Source organism: Balaenoptera musculus, chromosome 1 (genome assembly GCF_009873245.2).
Source record: "Balaenoptera musculus isolate JJ_BM4_2016_0621 chromosome 1, mBalMus1.pri.v3, whole genome shotgun sequence".
NCBI classification, from domain to species: Eukaryota; Metazoa; Chordata; class Mammalia; order Artiodactyla; family Balaenopteridae; genus Balaenoptera; species Balaenoptera musculus.
The window spans coordinates 139,808,093-139,826,560 of NC_045785.1; the positions used below are offsets into that span (position 1 = coordinate 139,808,093).

General features: G+C 41.3%; 1 protein-coding gene across 1 annotated transcript in view; it reads right to left on the reverse strand.

Annotated features, from left to right (window-relative positions):
• Positions 1–18,468, reverse strand: part of NIBAN1 (niban apoptosis regulator 1) — a 160,227-nt gene that overhangs the window by 12,590 nt on the left and 129,169 nt on the right. Inside the window, exons 6-10 of the mRNA XM_036853490.1 lie at positions 18,010–18,125; positions 11,234–11,338; positions 10,764–10,926; positions 4,657–4,844; positions 1,470–1,631 (exon numbers count right to left, since the gene is read on the reverse strand). Coding sequence (XP_036709385.1) covers positions 1,470–1,631; positions 4,657–4,844; positions 10,764–10,926; positions 11,234–11,338; positions 18,010–18,125 — 734 coding nt within the window. The remainder of the gene's footprint in view (positions 1–1,469; positions 1,632–4,656; positions 4,845–10,763; positions 10,927–11,233; positions 11,339–18,009; positions 18,126–18,468) is intronic.

Below are 18,468 nucleotides of genomic sequence, written 5' to 3' on the forward strand. Positions count from 1 at the left end.
GATGACCCAGGGCAACAGGTCCTCATCCCACTACATGGATTGTGAAATGCACAGGCCCATGGCCACAGTGGGATCAGTAAGAGGCTGGGAAGTACACACACACACACACACACACACACATCTATGCATGTATGTACACATGTGCGTATCTTTTCTTCTCATCTCTTCTCCTTCCACCCTTAACTGGGAAACCCAAGACCGTGGGGTTGAGGATATCATCATTTCCTGTGGTCATCCCCTTCCTCTGTTCTCTGGTGCCTGTGGTCGGGGTTTAATGAAATGAGGTGGCTCCTTAGTTCTGCACCTCCACTTTCAGATGGATGTAAACCATGCCAGCACATCTCTCGCTGCATTTTCCAGCCTCCCACCCTACTTCTCTTCCTTTCTCTGCCAGGCTTGGAAGGGAGGCAGGGTCAGAGCTCAGTGGAGACCGTGGCTGACATGCTCGTGGGTTAGGGAACGGAAGTAGTTCAGATTTCTTATTCTCTGCACTTGTGCCTGTACCTGTTTCACCAGGGCCCAGTACTATCAAAGGGACTTCAGTCAAACCGTCGACCAATTTTGTTCCTTGTCTGTCTTTAATCCCTCACAACCCAGAGGTTAGATAATAAAGTGTGCCACTTAATCCTGCCTATAACTTTTAAGAAAAAAAATCTCCTTTCTTCCCCAAGCCTGTGATCTGAAAGCATCCGACACAATACCTTTCTCTCAGCACTTTCAACGCTGTAGTGAATTTATCTAAGAATCTGTCTCACTATCAGCTCCCCAAAGTGGAATCTGGCACAGTGTCCAACCCACAGGAAGCTCCCTTCGAACATTTGTGAAGTAGAATTGTGCTCTTAACGGCTTCAATGATCACACCCTTCCTTCATTTAGAAAGCATTAGAATATGGAATGAGTTTGAGCTATTCACTCCTGCCATGGAGAAAAAGTTCCTTGTGGGAAAAAAAGGAACCTATCAAGTAGACCCAAGCAATCCAGATTTAAAGCTGTGATTGACTGATTGATTGATTTACTTTTAACTAGGTTAGGGAATTGATTCAAGCCACTGGTTCTCCATCCTGGCTGCATATTAAAAGCAGTAGGGATGGGAGTGGAAGAAGTTTTTTCTTTAATTACCAAGAAGATAATATCAAAATCACTGGGAGTGTGGCCTAGACATCAGTATTTCTTAAAAGCTCCCAGATGATTCTAATCTGCAGCCAACATTAATAGCACTGATTTGACAAATCAAGTAATTATCAATTAGTGCTACTTTATTTCCCTGAGATATCTCTTCTTTATGATGCTCATCAGCATGGAGGAAAGATAAGCCAGCTGGAACAGCACAAAATATGTCCTCTCTCAACATGGCGACTAAAGGAATGGGCCTCATTTCCCTGAGCTACACTAGTACACCTGTCTCATTTGCCGCACTTGTTTCTCTGGTCCCTCATCCTCACCCACGTGGATGACCTCACCGCCCCTACCTCTTGCATGTAGTTCTGCGTCCTCTGGACCACCAGATCGATGTGGGGGAATCTGAAGCGGCTCTTGAGATCCTGCAGGTGCTCCTGAAGCAGGTGGACTTTACTATAACAAGGTTCCATCTTCACGGAATCCAATGGAAGATTCATAAGCCAGTCTAGATGCTGCATTTTGGTGAAGGGAAAAATTACACACCTTCAGACTTAGGAACTATATTACATGACTAGTACATAATACATAAATTCTAAACAATCACACATGTTATTAGACTGAATCACTTCTCAGATCACTATATCTGTGACATCTTCATTGTCTTATTTCCGTTCTTGGATGGGTTCCTAGGGCAGCTCTATTGCTAGGATAGAGATTGGTAGAAGAACCAGCTGGACCATGGAAGCTCCCAGGGCTGCACTCAGTGGGGCTCAGTCTTCTCAAGCTCTTGATGGACTCCAAGTACCCACTTCCAGAGCTCAAGAGTGCAGGAAGGCTCTTTGGCACATGGAACTGCTGTTCGCTCACGAGCCTCCGAAGCCTTCTCTAATGAGTGACATCCCTCTCAGAAAATCCCAGGGCGTTCGGGATGCCCCCTGGACTCTAAGAGTAAAGCCAGAGTCCCCACAGTTCTCTGAGGCTCTGTCAGTGCCCAAGGGCTTCCCTCTGCTAGTGGATGGGGAGGTGGGTGAGATAGGAAGAGGCCTAGCCTAGAAGAGGTATCCAGTTTTAAAACCTGAGGTTCCCCCCTCCTCTAGTTTGTACAAGTGATAACTTGATCGATGAGGCCATACAACTTCCAGCAAGAGGACAGCAACTGACCTCATCCACTAAAGACCTCAAGTATTATCAACATAGTCTTACACTATGAGTGTTTTTGCCAACAGAATGCATCTTATTTTCCAAGCTTATTTAAAAGTAATTTAAAAAATTGAATATTGGAGATATAGAATAAACAGGAGGGTGGGTGGAGAAAGAGAAGACAGAAAGAAAGGTGCTGAAAACGGAGGCCTAGGGAGAACTGGGGAGTAGCACAGTAACAGGGTGACTGTGAATAATACAGGATGTGCTGTCTGAGTTTCAGGTCACAGAAAAGAGATAAATCTAGAGTTCTAGATTTCTCTAAACAAGAATTTAACAAGGGGACTTCCCTGGTGGCTCAGTGGTTAAAAATCTGCCTGCCAATGCAGGGGACACGGGTTCGAGCCCTGGTCTGGGAAGATCCCACATGCTGCGGAGCAACTAAGTCCGTGCGCCACGACTACTAAGCCTGCGTGCTAGAGCCCGCGAGCCACAACTACTGAGCTTGCATGCCACAACTACTGAAGCCCGTGCGCCTACGGTCCATGCTCTGCAACGAAGAGTAGCTCCCGCTCATCGCAACTAGAGAAAGCCTGCATGCAGCAACAAAGACCCAACACAGCCAAATATAAATATTAATTAATTAATTAATTTAAAAAAGATACAGAAACTTGGTTATTTATTAAAAAAAAAAAGAATTTAACAAGGGCCCACTTTCATTGTGCTTGTAAAAGGAAAATATTACTCCCTTTAAGAAGTGAGTTCTGGAGAACCTCACTGAAGTAGAATTAATGACCAAAAGCATGCTGTCAAACTTGCCCCTTGACATATAATTTGTAATGTGTCTATTTTTTAAAATATCAATTAAACAGACAGGAGAGGAAAAATCAATCAGTTACCACTTTGCTCCTGTAAGACTGGCAGAAGTTAAACAAGTGATTCCCTAATGCTGACGGGAATATAAAGGAGAAAGTCCTCTGCCATGTACAATTGGTAGAATTTTAAAATTTTAATTCTTTTTTTGGGAAGCAAATGGAAACATCAGTTAACATGAGAAATATTCCTACCTTTTAACCTAGCAATCCTGTCCTAGGCATCTATCCCATAGAAATAAAAGCATCAAAGTAAATGAATATATATAACAAGATTATTTATTGCAGCTGTGTTCATGGCGCTAGCAACATTTGGATGATTGAATAAATCATGGTGTATTCGTACATGAAATATTATGCGGTTATTACAAAAAATGATTTAGAGCTAGAACAGTTAACTTAAAAGTTGTTTCATGAGGTATTTTTGAATGAGAAAACTGAAAAGCAGAGCAGTATATATAATATAATCCCATTTTTCTAAGAGCAAACTACCTAAAAAAACATAACCTACAAAATGTGTGTGTTTTATAGGCTATATGAGCATGGAGAAAAGCACAGAATAGCATATGCTAAGTTGTTAACACTAGTTGCTTGAGTGGAGGGAGGGGATATGGGGGGAGGAGGGAGAGTAAAGTTAAGTTCAAAAAAAGACTACAATAAGAAACCTCAAAATATTTACAAATGATCTTGTTTATATACAATTTTGTGTATGTATGCATTAAAAAAAAAGAAAGGGAAAGAAACAGAGGTGTCTGGTTTTATCCACTGACTTGTAGGGATGTCCATCGTGATATGGCAAGTGTAAAACAAAGCTGCCCAGTTATGTCTGTCAGTGATTGTCAAGTTTTAGGATACATCAAGTCCTCTGGAGGTCTTGTGAAAACCGACTGCTGGGCCCTACCCCAGAGTTTCTGATCTGGTAAATCATCAGTGGGGCCTGAGAATTTGCATTTTTAGCAGCCATATGGTGATGCTGGTCCAAGGACCATACTTTGAGAAACATTGGTTTTTATCATGAGTCCATACTTTTGGAAGCAAACAAACCAACAAACAAAATTTATATAAATGAGGATATACGTGTATATATTTGTATGAACAAGGAAAAAGCATGTGAAAACACATACTTAAGCTATTTATATAGTTAACTCAGGGAGTTGGAAGTGGAGATGGCTTAGGTGTTGGGGGTGGACTAAAATTAGGTGGGTATGGGTGATGGTGATTAATTTTGCCTTTATGTAAGTATTTTTGTATATTGTTTACCTTATACAAGCATGTTATTATTTTTGCAACTTGAAAACCATTAATAAAGGAAAGCAGGTAGATAGATGGATGAATGGATGAATGAATAATGTGTTTGAATGAATCGCAGAAAGGCTAGATGGAAGGACAGCTGAATGGAAGGAAGGAAAGAAGGAAGGAAGGGAGAGAGGGAGGGAGGAAAGAATGAATGAATGCAGATAAAGACCCACAGAAAGGCAGTCCCAGGCAGACCATTCACACTCCACTCCCTGGCTTCGTATCCTACCTCCTTTAGCTGGGCACTGTCTTTGGTGGTCTGAAAGTTCTGGTTAAGTTCATCCACTTCTTTTTCAAAGAGTGAGCGTACTTCACTGAATCCTGAGCTCACCGGTCCCATGAGTTCCTCCAGAATGGATGCCAGGAATGGTTGCACACTCTCTGCACAACTTCTCTCTGCTGGCTGAGCCACCATCGCTGAGGTAGGAAATAGCCAGAAAACTGTGAGTGATGGCAAAATTGGATTCAGAGGCACTGGAGTGGGGCCAGGCTGGACAGTGCCCCACAGAGCCATTTAACAGCCAAGGCAAGTTCAAATGGGCAAGACAGACCAACACAGTGAGCCCTGTGCCAGCACTCACCAGAATGGAAAACCATCAAAGAGAATCTCTCTTTGAGAATTGGAACAAGGAGAATCTCTCCCCTCCCCAAGATTACCTCTCCCCTGGGATAAAATGCATTTTTCTGCTTGGTCCTTATGAATATATAATGCCTATTACAAAAAAAAGAAAATGCCAATGACCCATCTATTTCCTATCAATCATCATCATTATAAATTCATAGTTTGTCTTCTAAAAACACAATTTATTAAGTTTTAATTCATTTTTCTAAGAGTTAATCAGTCAATATAATTCAATTCCCCTCCCCGCTTCTCAAGTACCATCTTTTTGTGGGGCAAATGGAAACAAATTCCAATTGGTTTGCCACCCCGCCTCCCATTCCCCACCCCCAATTTTAAAACACACACTATTTTTTCTGATAATCAAGGATGACATGCTTAGTGACAGAAACATAAAGAGTACAGAAAATCATAAAGAGGGATTAAAAAAAAATGTAACCATACTCTTACTTCCCAGAGGAAATACTGCCGTTTGATTGATTGACTGATTGATTTTTTAACATCTTTATTGGAGTATAATTGCTTTAACAATGGTGTGTTAGTTTCTGCTTTATAACAAAGTGAGTCAGTTATACATATACATATGTTCCCATATCTCTTCCCTCTTGCGCCTCCCTCTTTCCCACCCTCCCTATCCCACCCCTCTAGGTGGTCACAAAGCACCGAGCTGATCTCCCTGTGCTATGCGGCTGCTTCCCACTAGCTGTGTATTTTATGTTTGGTAGTGTATATATGTCCATGCCACTCTCTCACTTTGTCACAGCTTACCCTTCCCCCTCCCCATATCCTCAAGTCCATTCTCTAGTAGGTCTGTGTCTTTATTCCCGTCTTGCCTCTAGGTTCTTCATGACCTTTTTTTTTTTTCTTAGATTCCATATATATATGTGTTAGCATACGGTATTTGTTTTTCTCTTTTTGACTTACTTCACTCTGTATGACAGACTCTAGGTCCATCCACTTCACTACAAATAACTCCATTTCGTTTCTTTTTATGGCTAAGTAATATTCCATTGAATATATGTGCCACATCTTCTTTATCCATTCACCTGTCGGTGGACACTTAGGTTGCTTCCATGTCCTGGCTATTGTAAATAGAGCTGCAATGAACATTTTGGTACATGACTCTTTTTGAATTCTGGTTTTCTCAGGGTATATGCCCAGTAGTGGGATTGCTGGGTCATATGGTAGTTCTATTTTTAGTTTTTTAAGGAAACTCCATACTGTTCTCCATAGTGGCTGTATCAATTTACATTCCCACCAACAGTGCAAGAGGGTTCCCTTTTCTCCAGCATTTATTGTTTCTAGATTTTTTGATGATGGCCATTCTGACTGGTGTGAGATGATCTCTCATGGTAGTTTTGATTTGCATTTCTCTAATGATTAATGATGTTGAGCATTCTTTCATGTGTTTGTTGGCAATCTGTATATCTTCTTTGGAGAAATGTCTATTTAGGTCTTCTGCCTATTTTTGGATTGGGTTGTTTGTTTTTTGATATTGAGCTGCATGAGCTGCTTGTAAATTTTGGAGATTAATCCTTTGTCAGTTGCTTCATTTGCAAATATTTTCTCCCATTCTGAGGGTTGTCTTTTTGTCTTGTTTATGGTTTCCTTTGCTGTGCAAAAGTTTTTAAGTTTCATTAGGTCCCATTTGTTTGTTTTTGTTTTTATTTCCATTTCTCTAGGAGGTGGGTCAAAAAGAGGAGCGTAGTAAAGATCCTGATTCAGTAAGTCTGGATACAACATGGAAATCTGCATTTCTTTTTAAGTGCTAAGGTCATTCTCATGATTAACCAGGTTTGGAAGCAGCAATGCAGTAAAGGAGTCTGAGTTGGAAGAGGCTTGAGCTCACTCTGTGGATGGAAGTCTAGCTTTGTGGAACCCTTTAAGTCACCTAACCTTGTACGGGATCAAAGAAGTACAAACTCATCTCAGTGTCCAGGCCCTCATTTTACAGATGGGAAAAAGGGGGCCTGGAGATGTTAGCTGATTCAACAAAGGTCACACCCTAATTTTTAGATCCAGAATTATAATTCAAACATATTTCTTTATTTTTATTGGCAAATAACTTGTTTATGGTGAGACAAATGGCCACACTCTTATTTCAATTTGCAGAAATATTTCACAGAGTTACAGAGGATCAGACTGCCTCTTACTCTGAGAATCGGAGATGACCAATACTATTGATACTATGAGTAACTCATAAATATTTGAGATAGAAAATATTAACCAGGTCATATAATTACTAGGGAAAAACCCCTTTCTATTGTATGATTCAAATATGAAACAATCTATGACTCCTAAAAATAACTTACTTGATACCAAAATGCAAAATCGTTTGTCAGGAAGATAAATGAATTATTTATAAATTAACTCTAAGAGAAGAACTATTTGAAAAGTGTCTAATTGAAATTTCAGAATAATCATGAACACAGGTAATATACAGAAAAGATTTAGCAGCTGGCTGGTGTCCCCTGCTGCATGGGGGCAGAGAGAGGCACAGGGAGGGGACATGGAAGGCCATGCTCCTCTCTGCCTGATCCCCCCTTGCCTATGTACCACCATGTGCTCCAGCCCCCTCTCTGTGCCTTTATTCAGTGTTCCTTTCACCTGTGCCTTCCTTCCTCCACCTCTGCTTGTAAACATCCTACTCACCTCTTCAAGGCCAAGTTTAAATTTCACCTACTCAGGACAGCCTAATGCCTGGAACCACCACACAGCTTCCTGAACTATGGTCTGCTGGTGTTTCCTTAATGATTGAATAAATTTTACAACCCACACAGGTATGCTCTGCTATTTTTCAAAGATGCAGAGATGCTGCTGTAATGATTCATGTGTTGTGACACATTAATTCAAGAGCCATACATTAATTCAGTTGAGCAGAGTGATTAAGAGAGAAAATGCTGGAGCTGGGGGCTGGGTTTGGCCTGACTGTCACACTCTACCTTTGGAATCTCAGGCAAATTACTTAATCTCTACCTCAGTTTTCTCATCTGTAAAATGGGGATCATAAGAGTAATTACTCTGAGGGTTATGGTGAGGATTAAATGAGTTCACTGTGTTCAAAGTGCTCAGAACCCTATGTGACCCTCTGGAAGTACTCAGTAACTGTTAGCTCTTACTATACCTGTTAGCATTACCATTCTTTCCCATCAACTGACACTAAAACAGTACTCTCATTGTGAGGAGCCCACATGGTTTTTTGAAGTCGAAATGGTTCCTGCTTAGAAACCGCTGTGCTCTCTGTTCTTGCCTCTTTTATGGCATTTATAATATTTTTCCTTCTGTTTCAGTATCTGTGACATGCTTTTTATCCTCTTCTACTTGTAAAATCATGTCTTCTTCTTTGACTCTTCAGAGACCTTGAATTCAGCAGGAGCAGAATAAATGCTTATTAAATAAGTCAGTGTTTGTAGGGCAGAACTTAAGCCAGTTGCTTCACTCTCAAGAGTCATATGGGAAGAAATGGAGAGATTGCTACTTTAATACTCCCAAAGTTTTTTTTTTGAAATCCAAAGTCCTTTATCAATGCAGCCTGATGTGCACTTTCTTGTTTTAAAGGGAGAGAACCAGAGGCCTGGTTACCATGTGTTTCTGATATTCCGTTTTAAAAAGACCTGATCACGATTTCCTTTCAAGGCTTCCTTTAGGAAACAAAAACTAGTCGAGGGCAGAATATTTTTCCATTTTATGTGAAATATACTGGAGCCACAGAGATTTAGGCAAGAGAGAAAGAGAGACCGGTTTAATTCAGGCCATGAGAATGGCCACTGTTAGGCTCAGCTCAGCTCCAGACAACAAGAATGTATCCGGGCACAGGAGTTGGGTGTTGACAGTTTTAAGCTGTATAAAGCATTTCAATATATAGTCAACTCTAGATCTGTTGAGCTAATAAAGGAATAAGAGACCTGGATAATAGGAAACAGAAAACACTCTGAAGTTAATTTATATCTGGCTTTAGAAGGCGTCACCTGAACAGATAAACAACAGATTCAGACACACATTCCTTTGCTCTAGTTATGCCTCCTCCAACCTCCTCTCAGGAGGACCTGTTAGAAGAGCCTGGAGCAAGCTGGGCTGCAGTATGAACAGGGCCTGAAGTGCAGAGGATAATCCACCAAGCAGAAAATCCCATTAGGTTCTAAGTCTCTTGAGCACAGGAACTGGGTCTTCCCTGTTCACTGCTAAAGCTCCATCGCCTTGCTCAGAAAGCACTTAGTGACTATATTTTGAATGAATGAGTGAGTGAATAATTTGAAGACTGACTATATAAGAAGATTGCTGCTGATAAACAATCACAGATGAGCCGGCATGCTTTCCCTCTGAGACGATGTTCAGTGTGGTGTGCTTTCTGGGATGTAGGAACGCAGGACCATAGAATTTTATCCTGTAGGATTCCTCAGAGGTCATCTAAGTTCTCTTGTGTGGAAACACGCAAACTTCTTTCTTTCAAGGGCCAGATACTGAACATTTTCAGCTTTGCCGCCCCTAAGGTCTCAGTTCCAACAACTCAACAGTGCCTTTGTAGCATGAAAGCAGCCTCAGCCAGTACATAAATGAGTGGGCACAGCTGTCTTCCAATAAAATGTTATTTACAAAAATAGGTGGCAGGCCAGCTTTGGCCCAAGGGCCACAGTTTGCTGACCCCAATCTCATGGGCCCTTGTGATTTCAGAGGAAGACACTGAGGCACATAGAAGTCGAGTGACCTCCCTGAGCACACGTGACCAGCTAACATTAGAGCTGGGACTACAGACGGTTCCCTACTTAGGATGGTTTGACTTATGATTTTTCAAGTTTACAGTGGTGTGAAAGCAATTGGCGTTCAGCAGAAACTGTATCTCAAATTTTGAATTTTGATCTCTTCCTGGGCTAGTGATAAGCAGTAAGATTCTCTCTCGTGATGCTGGGCAGGGTCAGTAGCCACGGTTCCCCGTCAGCCACCGCATCACGAGGGTAAACAACCGATACACTGACAACCATTCTGTACTCAGGCAACCTTCTGTTTTTCATCTTTGGTACAGTATTCAATAAATTAAATGAGATATTCAACACTTTATTATAAAAGAGACTTTGTGTTAGATGATTTTTCCCAACTGTAGGCTAATATAAGTGTTCTGAGAGTGTTTAAGGTAACTAGGCTAAGCTATGGTATTTGGTAGGTTAGATGTATTAAATGCATTTTCAACTTACGATGCGTTTATTGGCACGTAACCCCATTGTAAGTGAAGGAAGATCTGTAGGATCCAGATTTATCGACTCCAAGCCAAAAGTTTTTTTCTTGTTAAAGGAAAATCCATTATTCACTGATTCAAATATTCACTGTGAGTCTGCATATACCAGGCATGGTACTAGGCTCTGGGAATACCTGAGTGAACCAGAGCAGCATGGCCCTGCTCTTAGAGAGCTTACAGCAGGGAGAGGGCAAGAGCAGAGCCATTACAATTTGGTATAAGAAGTGCTACCACGGGAGAGGTGCAGGATCAGGATACACAGGCACCACTACAAGGCAAGCAGCAACGTTTCCTCCACCCTGTGTCGTTGAAGTTTCCATGCCGAGGCCCTTGAGAGCACCACCAGCACGCTCCTATTTCAAGTGTTATCATCTCCTTCCAAGTCCCTCGTTTAATTCTCCTCTGAAACTAGGAATTCTCACTATGTGATGGAGCCTCAGATACACAGCTTATTTAGTTTGTAGGAGTATGGATTATCTCCACTGACCTTTGATCTTTCCAATTAAAAAGTTCTTTGAGTTCACAATCTGATCCATATCTGAACGGATGGTGCCTTCCAGGCCTTTCGTCAGAGCCCTGCATTCCTCCTTCAATGCACTTAATCCTTCTGAAACTTGATGCCGAACCAGGTTGTAGGCCTCTTCGAGGAGCTGCAACAGAGAACAACACATAAATCGGGGCTCTGTCGTGCGTCAGCACCTGAGGGAGTCAAGTAGAGGCGGGCGGGTTAATTGCAGACAATCGCAACATAAACAAAACGGCACACACATTCTAATTTGGCTTTCAAAGTTTGAGTCTGTTTGGATTAGTCCTCATGTAAGTGAGACTGAGCAGACTGGGCAGTTCTCCACACAGGGAAGGAATTACGTATTAAAAAAAAAAAAAATACCCTAACAAGAGAAGGGAAAGGAATGTTCATTTTGAGTAGCACAGCTGCAGAGCAAAATCATCGCTTACACCGAACCAGGCCCTCTTTCTGTCGTTCTTCTTCCCCTTCATTTTAGGCAGGATGTCTGTCTGAAGGGTTGGCATGAGCTCCTCCATCACCAGGTTACTCAGGATCTGTCAAGAGGAAGAGAGCCTCAGAGCTGGTTTAGTTGGTGACGCCAAAATCTAAGCATCAGGCTAACTGAAGGTGTCATAACTGGCCACCCCCGTCCTGGCTACATAAGATTGTCCTGCGCTACATGAAATCCGTTAGGTTAATAGTTTAACTCTGGGTCTGAGGCCACAGAAATCTCTAGGAAGACAATCCTAGATGGTAAACGTTCTTAAATATCTGCAAGGAGCAGTCACACTTGTTGACATTTTCCCATTGGAAAGGACAAATTCCTCAATTCAAACTTCTACTAGTCAAACTAGAAGAATCTAGCCCATTTAGGATAAGAGGGGGAACTTCAATTATAGATAAGGGTATCCTTAGCAAAACTGTGAAGGGGGTCAGCCTTGGTTTTGGTGGCTTGAGTTCTTGTCTGTATCCCCTGAGATCATCGTTTCCCCTGGAGCTTTCTTGGGATCTGCTCTTTGTCCCTACTGCACTCTAAATCCCACCTCCATCTTCTTTAAAGTTTAGAAAAAGAAGGGAATAACAAATACTTTGGAACAACTGGACATTGGTGGGATGAGTAGAATAGGGGCGGGGGTTGTCTACAGTTTTCAGGGTGTTTTTTAAAAAATATTGATCCCAAGTCTTTCCTAAAATTTTGCTTGGCTCAATGAAAATGTTTCTTTTGAATGTGAGCAGTGATCTACATGTCCACACATAATGCTCCATGTAACACTGGTCCTTGCTCTTCATATTCATTCCCCTACAGGAATTGGAGCAGTTTTGTCATTTAGATTTAGATCTACCATGAGTTTTGGGGCTCACAGCTCAACTTTCAATATCAGGCTGCAACCCAAGATTTATAACAGAACAAGAGTAATTTGGGGAATGGAGGCAGGCAGAAAAGTAGACACTCATTGGACATCTGTTCTATGAATTTAAAATAATATTTGTCCAAAATAATTGACCTTCTCATAAAAACGCAAATTAAGCTTTGGGCAAAACTTTCTTTGAGGTCACTGGTCAGCCTCATGCTAGTGGAAATACTCATGAGCTCACTAGATTTGCCTTTCACCAGGGCTCTGTTTACAGCGGGATGTAAGAGTCCAGCTGAACTGAACAGGGTGGAGGTGGGCGAGTCACCCAGTCTCCCTGTGGGCTCCTAGGAGAGAAGGCTGCGGGTCGGTGCAGCCAGTGGGGTTCCACCATCTGCGATGTGGAACTTCGGGTGTGACAAAGATTATAATAGGGGTAGGATTTCCACTAGTCCTAGTAATTCATTGTTGGGGAATGTTTTTACTTTTCTTAACCACTTTTGGGGGGCAGTCAAGAGGTGAACCAGCATTTTTGAGGAGTTTAAGAGGAACTTGACATGTGCAAACTCCATAGAAATCAGCAAGTCCAAAAATTAGGTTCAAGTACATAATCAATAATTCATGAACCTCATCTTGCCCAGTGGAGTAAATTCTTGTTTGGAACACATTTGCCCAAGAGTGATGGAAGTGCTGGCATGGGGAGAGTGGGCTGAGAGAGTAAGGACGCTGAAGCCAGAACTTCAAATCAATGGGAAATATTGTCTTAGTTTAAAAGTATTAAATTCAAGAATCATAATAATTGTCCAAATTCATCCTTTTGCAGAGATTGGCTTGAATCTGAGCACTAGCGTGAAAGGGATTTGAAAGATGAAAATGTTATACCGTCCAAAGAAAAAGAACATTCCATTTGGGTGGGCTTATAGTTTTCTTTTAGTCTTTCCCATACAATGTTCCAAGAAATTTGGTTCTATTTTATAACATAAGGGATTGGAAAGGAAATATGTCTGGAAAAAAAAGGAGGGGGATGGGAGTGGGTTGAAGCGGGGGTAGGGGGTTGGTGATGAGGGAATAGCTCTGGGGCAGGCAGAGGCCAACTCTGTCTCATCCCAGCAGCTCTTCTTCCTGTAAATGTCAGCCCCACCACATCCTGACCTTGTGAGGATCCTCACCTGCCCAGGATCTGCTCTGAGATTCCCTACCTTGGTTAGCCCTCCATGAGCAGGGTCCAAAGCCCTGGGGCTATCAGAAAGAAAGTAGCTAATCTAATAAAACCAATCATACTAATGAAGGAGTTTCCCCAACCTTCCCTCTTCAGAATAGAATCCACTGAGTTTTACCATAAGGAATCTAAAGATATCTCTCGTGCTTTAAAAAAGGGGGTGTGTGTAAATTTAATTGCTGGGATTTAACTGGGAGATTTTAAAATTCCACCACACATGTAAGAAACCAAACCTGGCATTAGGTTGATCGAAACCAAGAAACGCAGGCCCGCTCCCTGAAGGCCACACCACGTGTTACCTTCCAGATGCTGCAGCTGTGAGGAAGGTGTGAGGCCCAGAGAGACTGTCCTCCTTCCTGAGGCTGGCCCCATGGTCTGATCAGGTCGTTGGCCTTGTGCCCTTTGTGTTACTCAGCAACCATGGGTGAAAGAATCCATTTAAACGGGTCACATTCAAGGTCATTAGACAAAAGACAAACTATGGACAAGGCCTAAAAAAATCTGGATAGTCTTCTGGTCTTGAAACCACCCTGATCTGTGGGAATTTTGAGTTGTTCTCTTGGCCCATCTGGTTAATTTAAAGGCAAATAATAAGTATACCACATAGCTTGTACTTACATTTTACAAAATGCTTTCCCTCATGACTTCATTTGATACATTTTTTATTAAGTAGAAAATATATTGATGCTTTTACTGATGTACAAATATTTTCACCTTAATAGTCTGTCAGGCAAGTTATTCTAAGATATTTGCTTTGCCTGGACACTTGCCTAAAATAACCATCACCACGAGGGCATGCCATACTTGCTGTGTGAGTCATTACTATGAAGATAATAATGTAACAATGCTGAAAATCTTCTAAATACAGTCCCCTAGGGTAGAAGGGGTTAGGACAATGTTATGATTAAGTTCTTAGCAGACATGAAAAAAAAATGCAAATAAATTCAGTGCTTTAAACAAAAGATGTCATGTTCTCAAACTCAGCTATGCTATGCCCTTTTCTTTAACTACTTGGTAGCTTCTTTGGGGCGCTGACCTCTTTTTTCTGTGGGTCGTAGGACAGACACTGCTTCAGCTCCACGTGCAAGCGGTTACAGTGAAGCTTACCCTCACCAGGCCCCACACAGGAAAGTCTTGAAAGTTATTTCCTTTTACCAGCTTCTTAAAGGATCACCTGACATGGCTCAAAATGCATGTCTGTCACAGACTGGTTTTGTGACTTGGGCCAACTTCTCCAAATGTTCTTTCTCTCGCCTAGAGGGTCCTGGACAAATGATCCTGAAATGTCCTTCCAGTGTTCACATCTTATGAGTCCGTGATTTTCACCAAAGAAACTTAGATTCCTGGGGGAGCAAAACTTCATACTGGGTCACTGGATAACTCCAGATTTTACTGATTTCTTCTCTGGTTTTTGTTTTGTTTTGTTTTCCCCTTTAAGGTATTTTTTTATACAGTAAAATTAGCACCTTCCTGTGACTGCTTTGTGCTAATGCTTTATGATGTCCATATATGAACAGACCCACATATGCACCCACACACACTTCTAAGGCTGCCTTTTTCTCTGGATGTTTCTAGGTATGTCTTGCTTCACCACGATGGCAAGGGATGAGTCATTTCATTCTTTGACACCTTACAGCAATTCACACCTATCAGCCCAAAGTAAAGAGCAGAAAGTCAACAAAAGAAAACAAACTCAATACTTAACTCCCAGAAAGGACTTAGTACCTGCTTTCAATGCAGTCGTGAAGGAATGTGAGCTGATGTGAGATTTCAAATGAAAGAAAAAATTAAGTACCCTAGCTAAACTCAAGGAGCTAAATAACTGTTTAACTTGGTATAGTCCCATGGTTGATGTTGATCTTTCACTGGACCAGAAGTCGGAAGCCATCATTTCCTTTGCCATTTATCCACTTAGCATGTGACCAAAACAATCAGCTCCACAAGGCAAGGACCATGCTGCCTTGTCCATCTCTGGTTCACTAGCACCCAGCATAGTGCCTGGAATATAGCAGCTCAATAAATAATTGTTGAATGAATAAAACTGGGCAAGTCAATCGCTATATTCCTCCCTCAGTTTCCTCATTTACAAAATGGAAATAATAACTGCCCTACACATCTCATGAGATTGATAAAACAAACAGAGTTAGGATCTGAACATAAAAAGTACCATACAATGGCATTTTAATACTGGTATATCTATTACATATGCATGTTTATATAACAGGCCAATCAATGGCAAATGGTTCAGCCTCCCCTATGCTTTCATTTTTCTTTTTGGCATAAGTATGGCTAGTCCTTAATCCTCTCAGATGTATAAGTGGATGTGCTTCCTCCAAATATCAGAAACCAAGAATTGATTAAAATTCTTGAGTAAGTCTCAGGATGGGAAATAAATGAGTTTAGAATCCACCAAAAAAAAAAAAAAAAGAAAGAAAGAAAATAAACAAATGGGACCTAATGAAACTTCAAAGCTTTTGCACAGCAAAGGAAACCATAAACAAGACCAAAAGACAACCCTCAGAATGGGAGAAAATATTTGCAAACAAAGCAACTGACAAAGGATTAATCCCCAAAATTTACAAGCAGCTCATGCAGCTCAGTATCAAAAAAAACAAACAACCCAATCCAAAAATGGGCAGAAGACCTAAATAGACATTTCTCCAAAGAAGATATACAGATCGCCAACACACATGTGAAAGGATGCTCAACATCACTAGTCATTAGAGAAATGCAAATCAAAACAATGAGGTATCACCTCACACCGATCAGAATGGCCATGATCAAAAAATCTACAAATAAATGCTGGAGAGCATGTGGAGAAAAGGGAACCCTCTTGCACTGCTGGTGGGAAATGTAAATTGATACAGACCCTATGGAGAACAGTATGGAGGTTCCTTAAAAAACTAAAAATAGAACTACCATACCACTCAGCAATCCCACTACTGGGCATATACCCTGAGAAAACCAGAATTCAAAAAGAGTCATGTACCACAATGTTCATTGCAGCTCTATTTACAATAGCCAGGACATGGAAGCAACCTAAGTGTCCACCGACAGGTGAATGGATAAAGAAGATGTGGCACATATATACAATGGAATATTACTCAGCCATAAAAAGAAATGGAATTGAGTTATTTGCAGTGAGGTGGATGGACCTAGAGTCTGCCATACAGAGTGAAGTAAGTCAGAAAGAGAAAAACAAATACCGTATGCTAACACATATATATGGAATCTAAAAAAAAAAAAAAAGGTTCTGAAGAACCTAGGGGCAGGACGGGAATAAAGATGCAGACCTACTAGAGAATGGACTTGAGGACACAGGGAGGGGGAAGGGTAAGCTGGGACGAAGTGAGAGACTGGCATGGACATATATACACTACCAAATGTAAAACAGATAGCTAGTGGGAAGCAGCCGCATAGCACAGGGAGATCAGCTTGGTGCTTTGTGACCACCTAGAGGGGTGGAATAGGGAGGATGGGAGGGAGACATAAGAGGGAGGAGATATGGGGCTATATGTATATGTATAGCTGATTCACTTTGTTATACAGCAGAAACTAACACACCATTGTAGAGCAATTATACTCCAATAAAGATGTTAAAAAAAAAAAAGAAAAAGAAGGGGGAAAAGGAGGAGGAGAAGATTCTGAGTCATATGGTAAAACAGTAAAGAACAGCCCACTACCATGAGAAAATGTTTCTGGCTTTAGACGTTTAATGACCATACAAAGGCAAGACACCATCTGGCATCTTCCAAATATTGTTCCCTAATAAAAAATTTCACACTTGTTATTCTGGGATGTGAGGGGAAATTAAAGAATAGCATTCTTGAACCCTGTATGCCTTTAATTAAATAATGCCCATACCCAGCCTCCTCTTCCTGGCTGAATCAGCTGTGTGATTGGTGTCCTTATGGAGGATGAGGTCACATCATGAAATACAGTCTCCTTGGAGATTTGTAACAAAGTGCCTGGTACCAAACCAACCAAGACACATAGCCTATGACTGACATTTAATCAGGGTCTTGGGAAATTATACTGGACCACAGGGAATAAAGTATCAGAAAAGGTAAATGAAACATATAGAAAACTATCTAATGCTTTCAAAATTTGTTTCCTTTAATTACTTCATTTATAAATCATTCCATAGATAAAGACAGCTATTTGCCAAATACTTTTCCAACAACATCTCATTTAATTCTCACAACCCTGCAACACAAACATTGTCATTCCTATTTTTTTCAGAGGAGTAACCTGAGACTAAAAGAGGTTATATAAGGTTGGCAGGCTTTAACCCAAGTCTTCTGACCTAAAGCCCCACCACACACTTTGCACTATGCCACACTGCTCACATTTGCTTCTAGTCTGGAAGCACGAGGTCATTTGAGAGAATATGCATTTTCCAGAAAGAAACTGGAAGTAGCTCTTCCATTGCAGTTGCAGTATTTTGGGCTGCCCTATTTAGTGCCTGGTCTGGAGGTCTTTAGAGAAGGTGTCCAATAGTTTGCTGATCAAACGCTTCTAGACAATGAGAGAAATGGCCTTTGGAACCACATCCTCCATGCTTGCAACTTTTTAAATTTGCTTGTTTATTATGACCCTGACCTCCTACCACTCAGATGGAGAATAGGATCCAAAATTCTGAGCCCCATGTTACCTGGACTTCATCCCCAGTGATCATTTCCCACGAGCCATAGTGTCCCTTCTCCTGTCGGAAGAATTGCACAGCTTCTAAAAAGGCTTGGACTTCAAATGTCGTCTGCTTCATGTAATCTAAAAGAAAGAGGCAAGGGCATTTAGCAAACAAAAACACTTTATTTTATTTTTTTCCATCGTTCAGAGACCTAGCATTACCTGAATATTACAAGGGATACAATTATGAGACACAAAAAAGTTAAGCAAGTACTGAATTCCAAATTCATTTGCAGGTGTGTATCACATGACTTGCTCACTATACCAGCTGATTAATTCTATCAGTTACTAGACATGCTGGTTATGACCAGAAGCAAATCTATCCCCCTTTATCTCTCTTGTAAGTATTTCCCTCAGACACCCAGGCACTTAGTGGCTTTATGCCACCAACTGTAACACCTCAGTAAGGCAGACTATTCCTCAA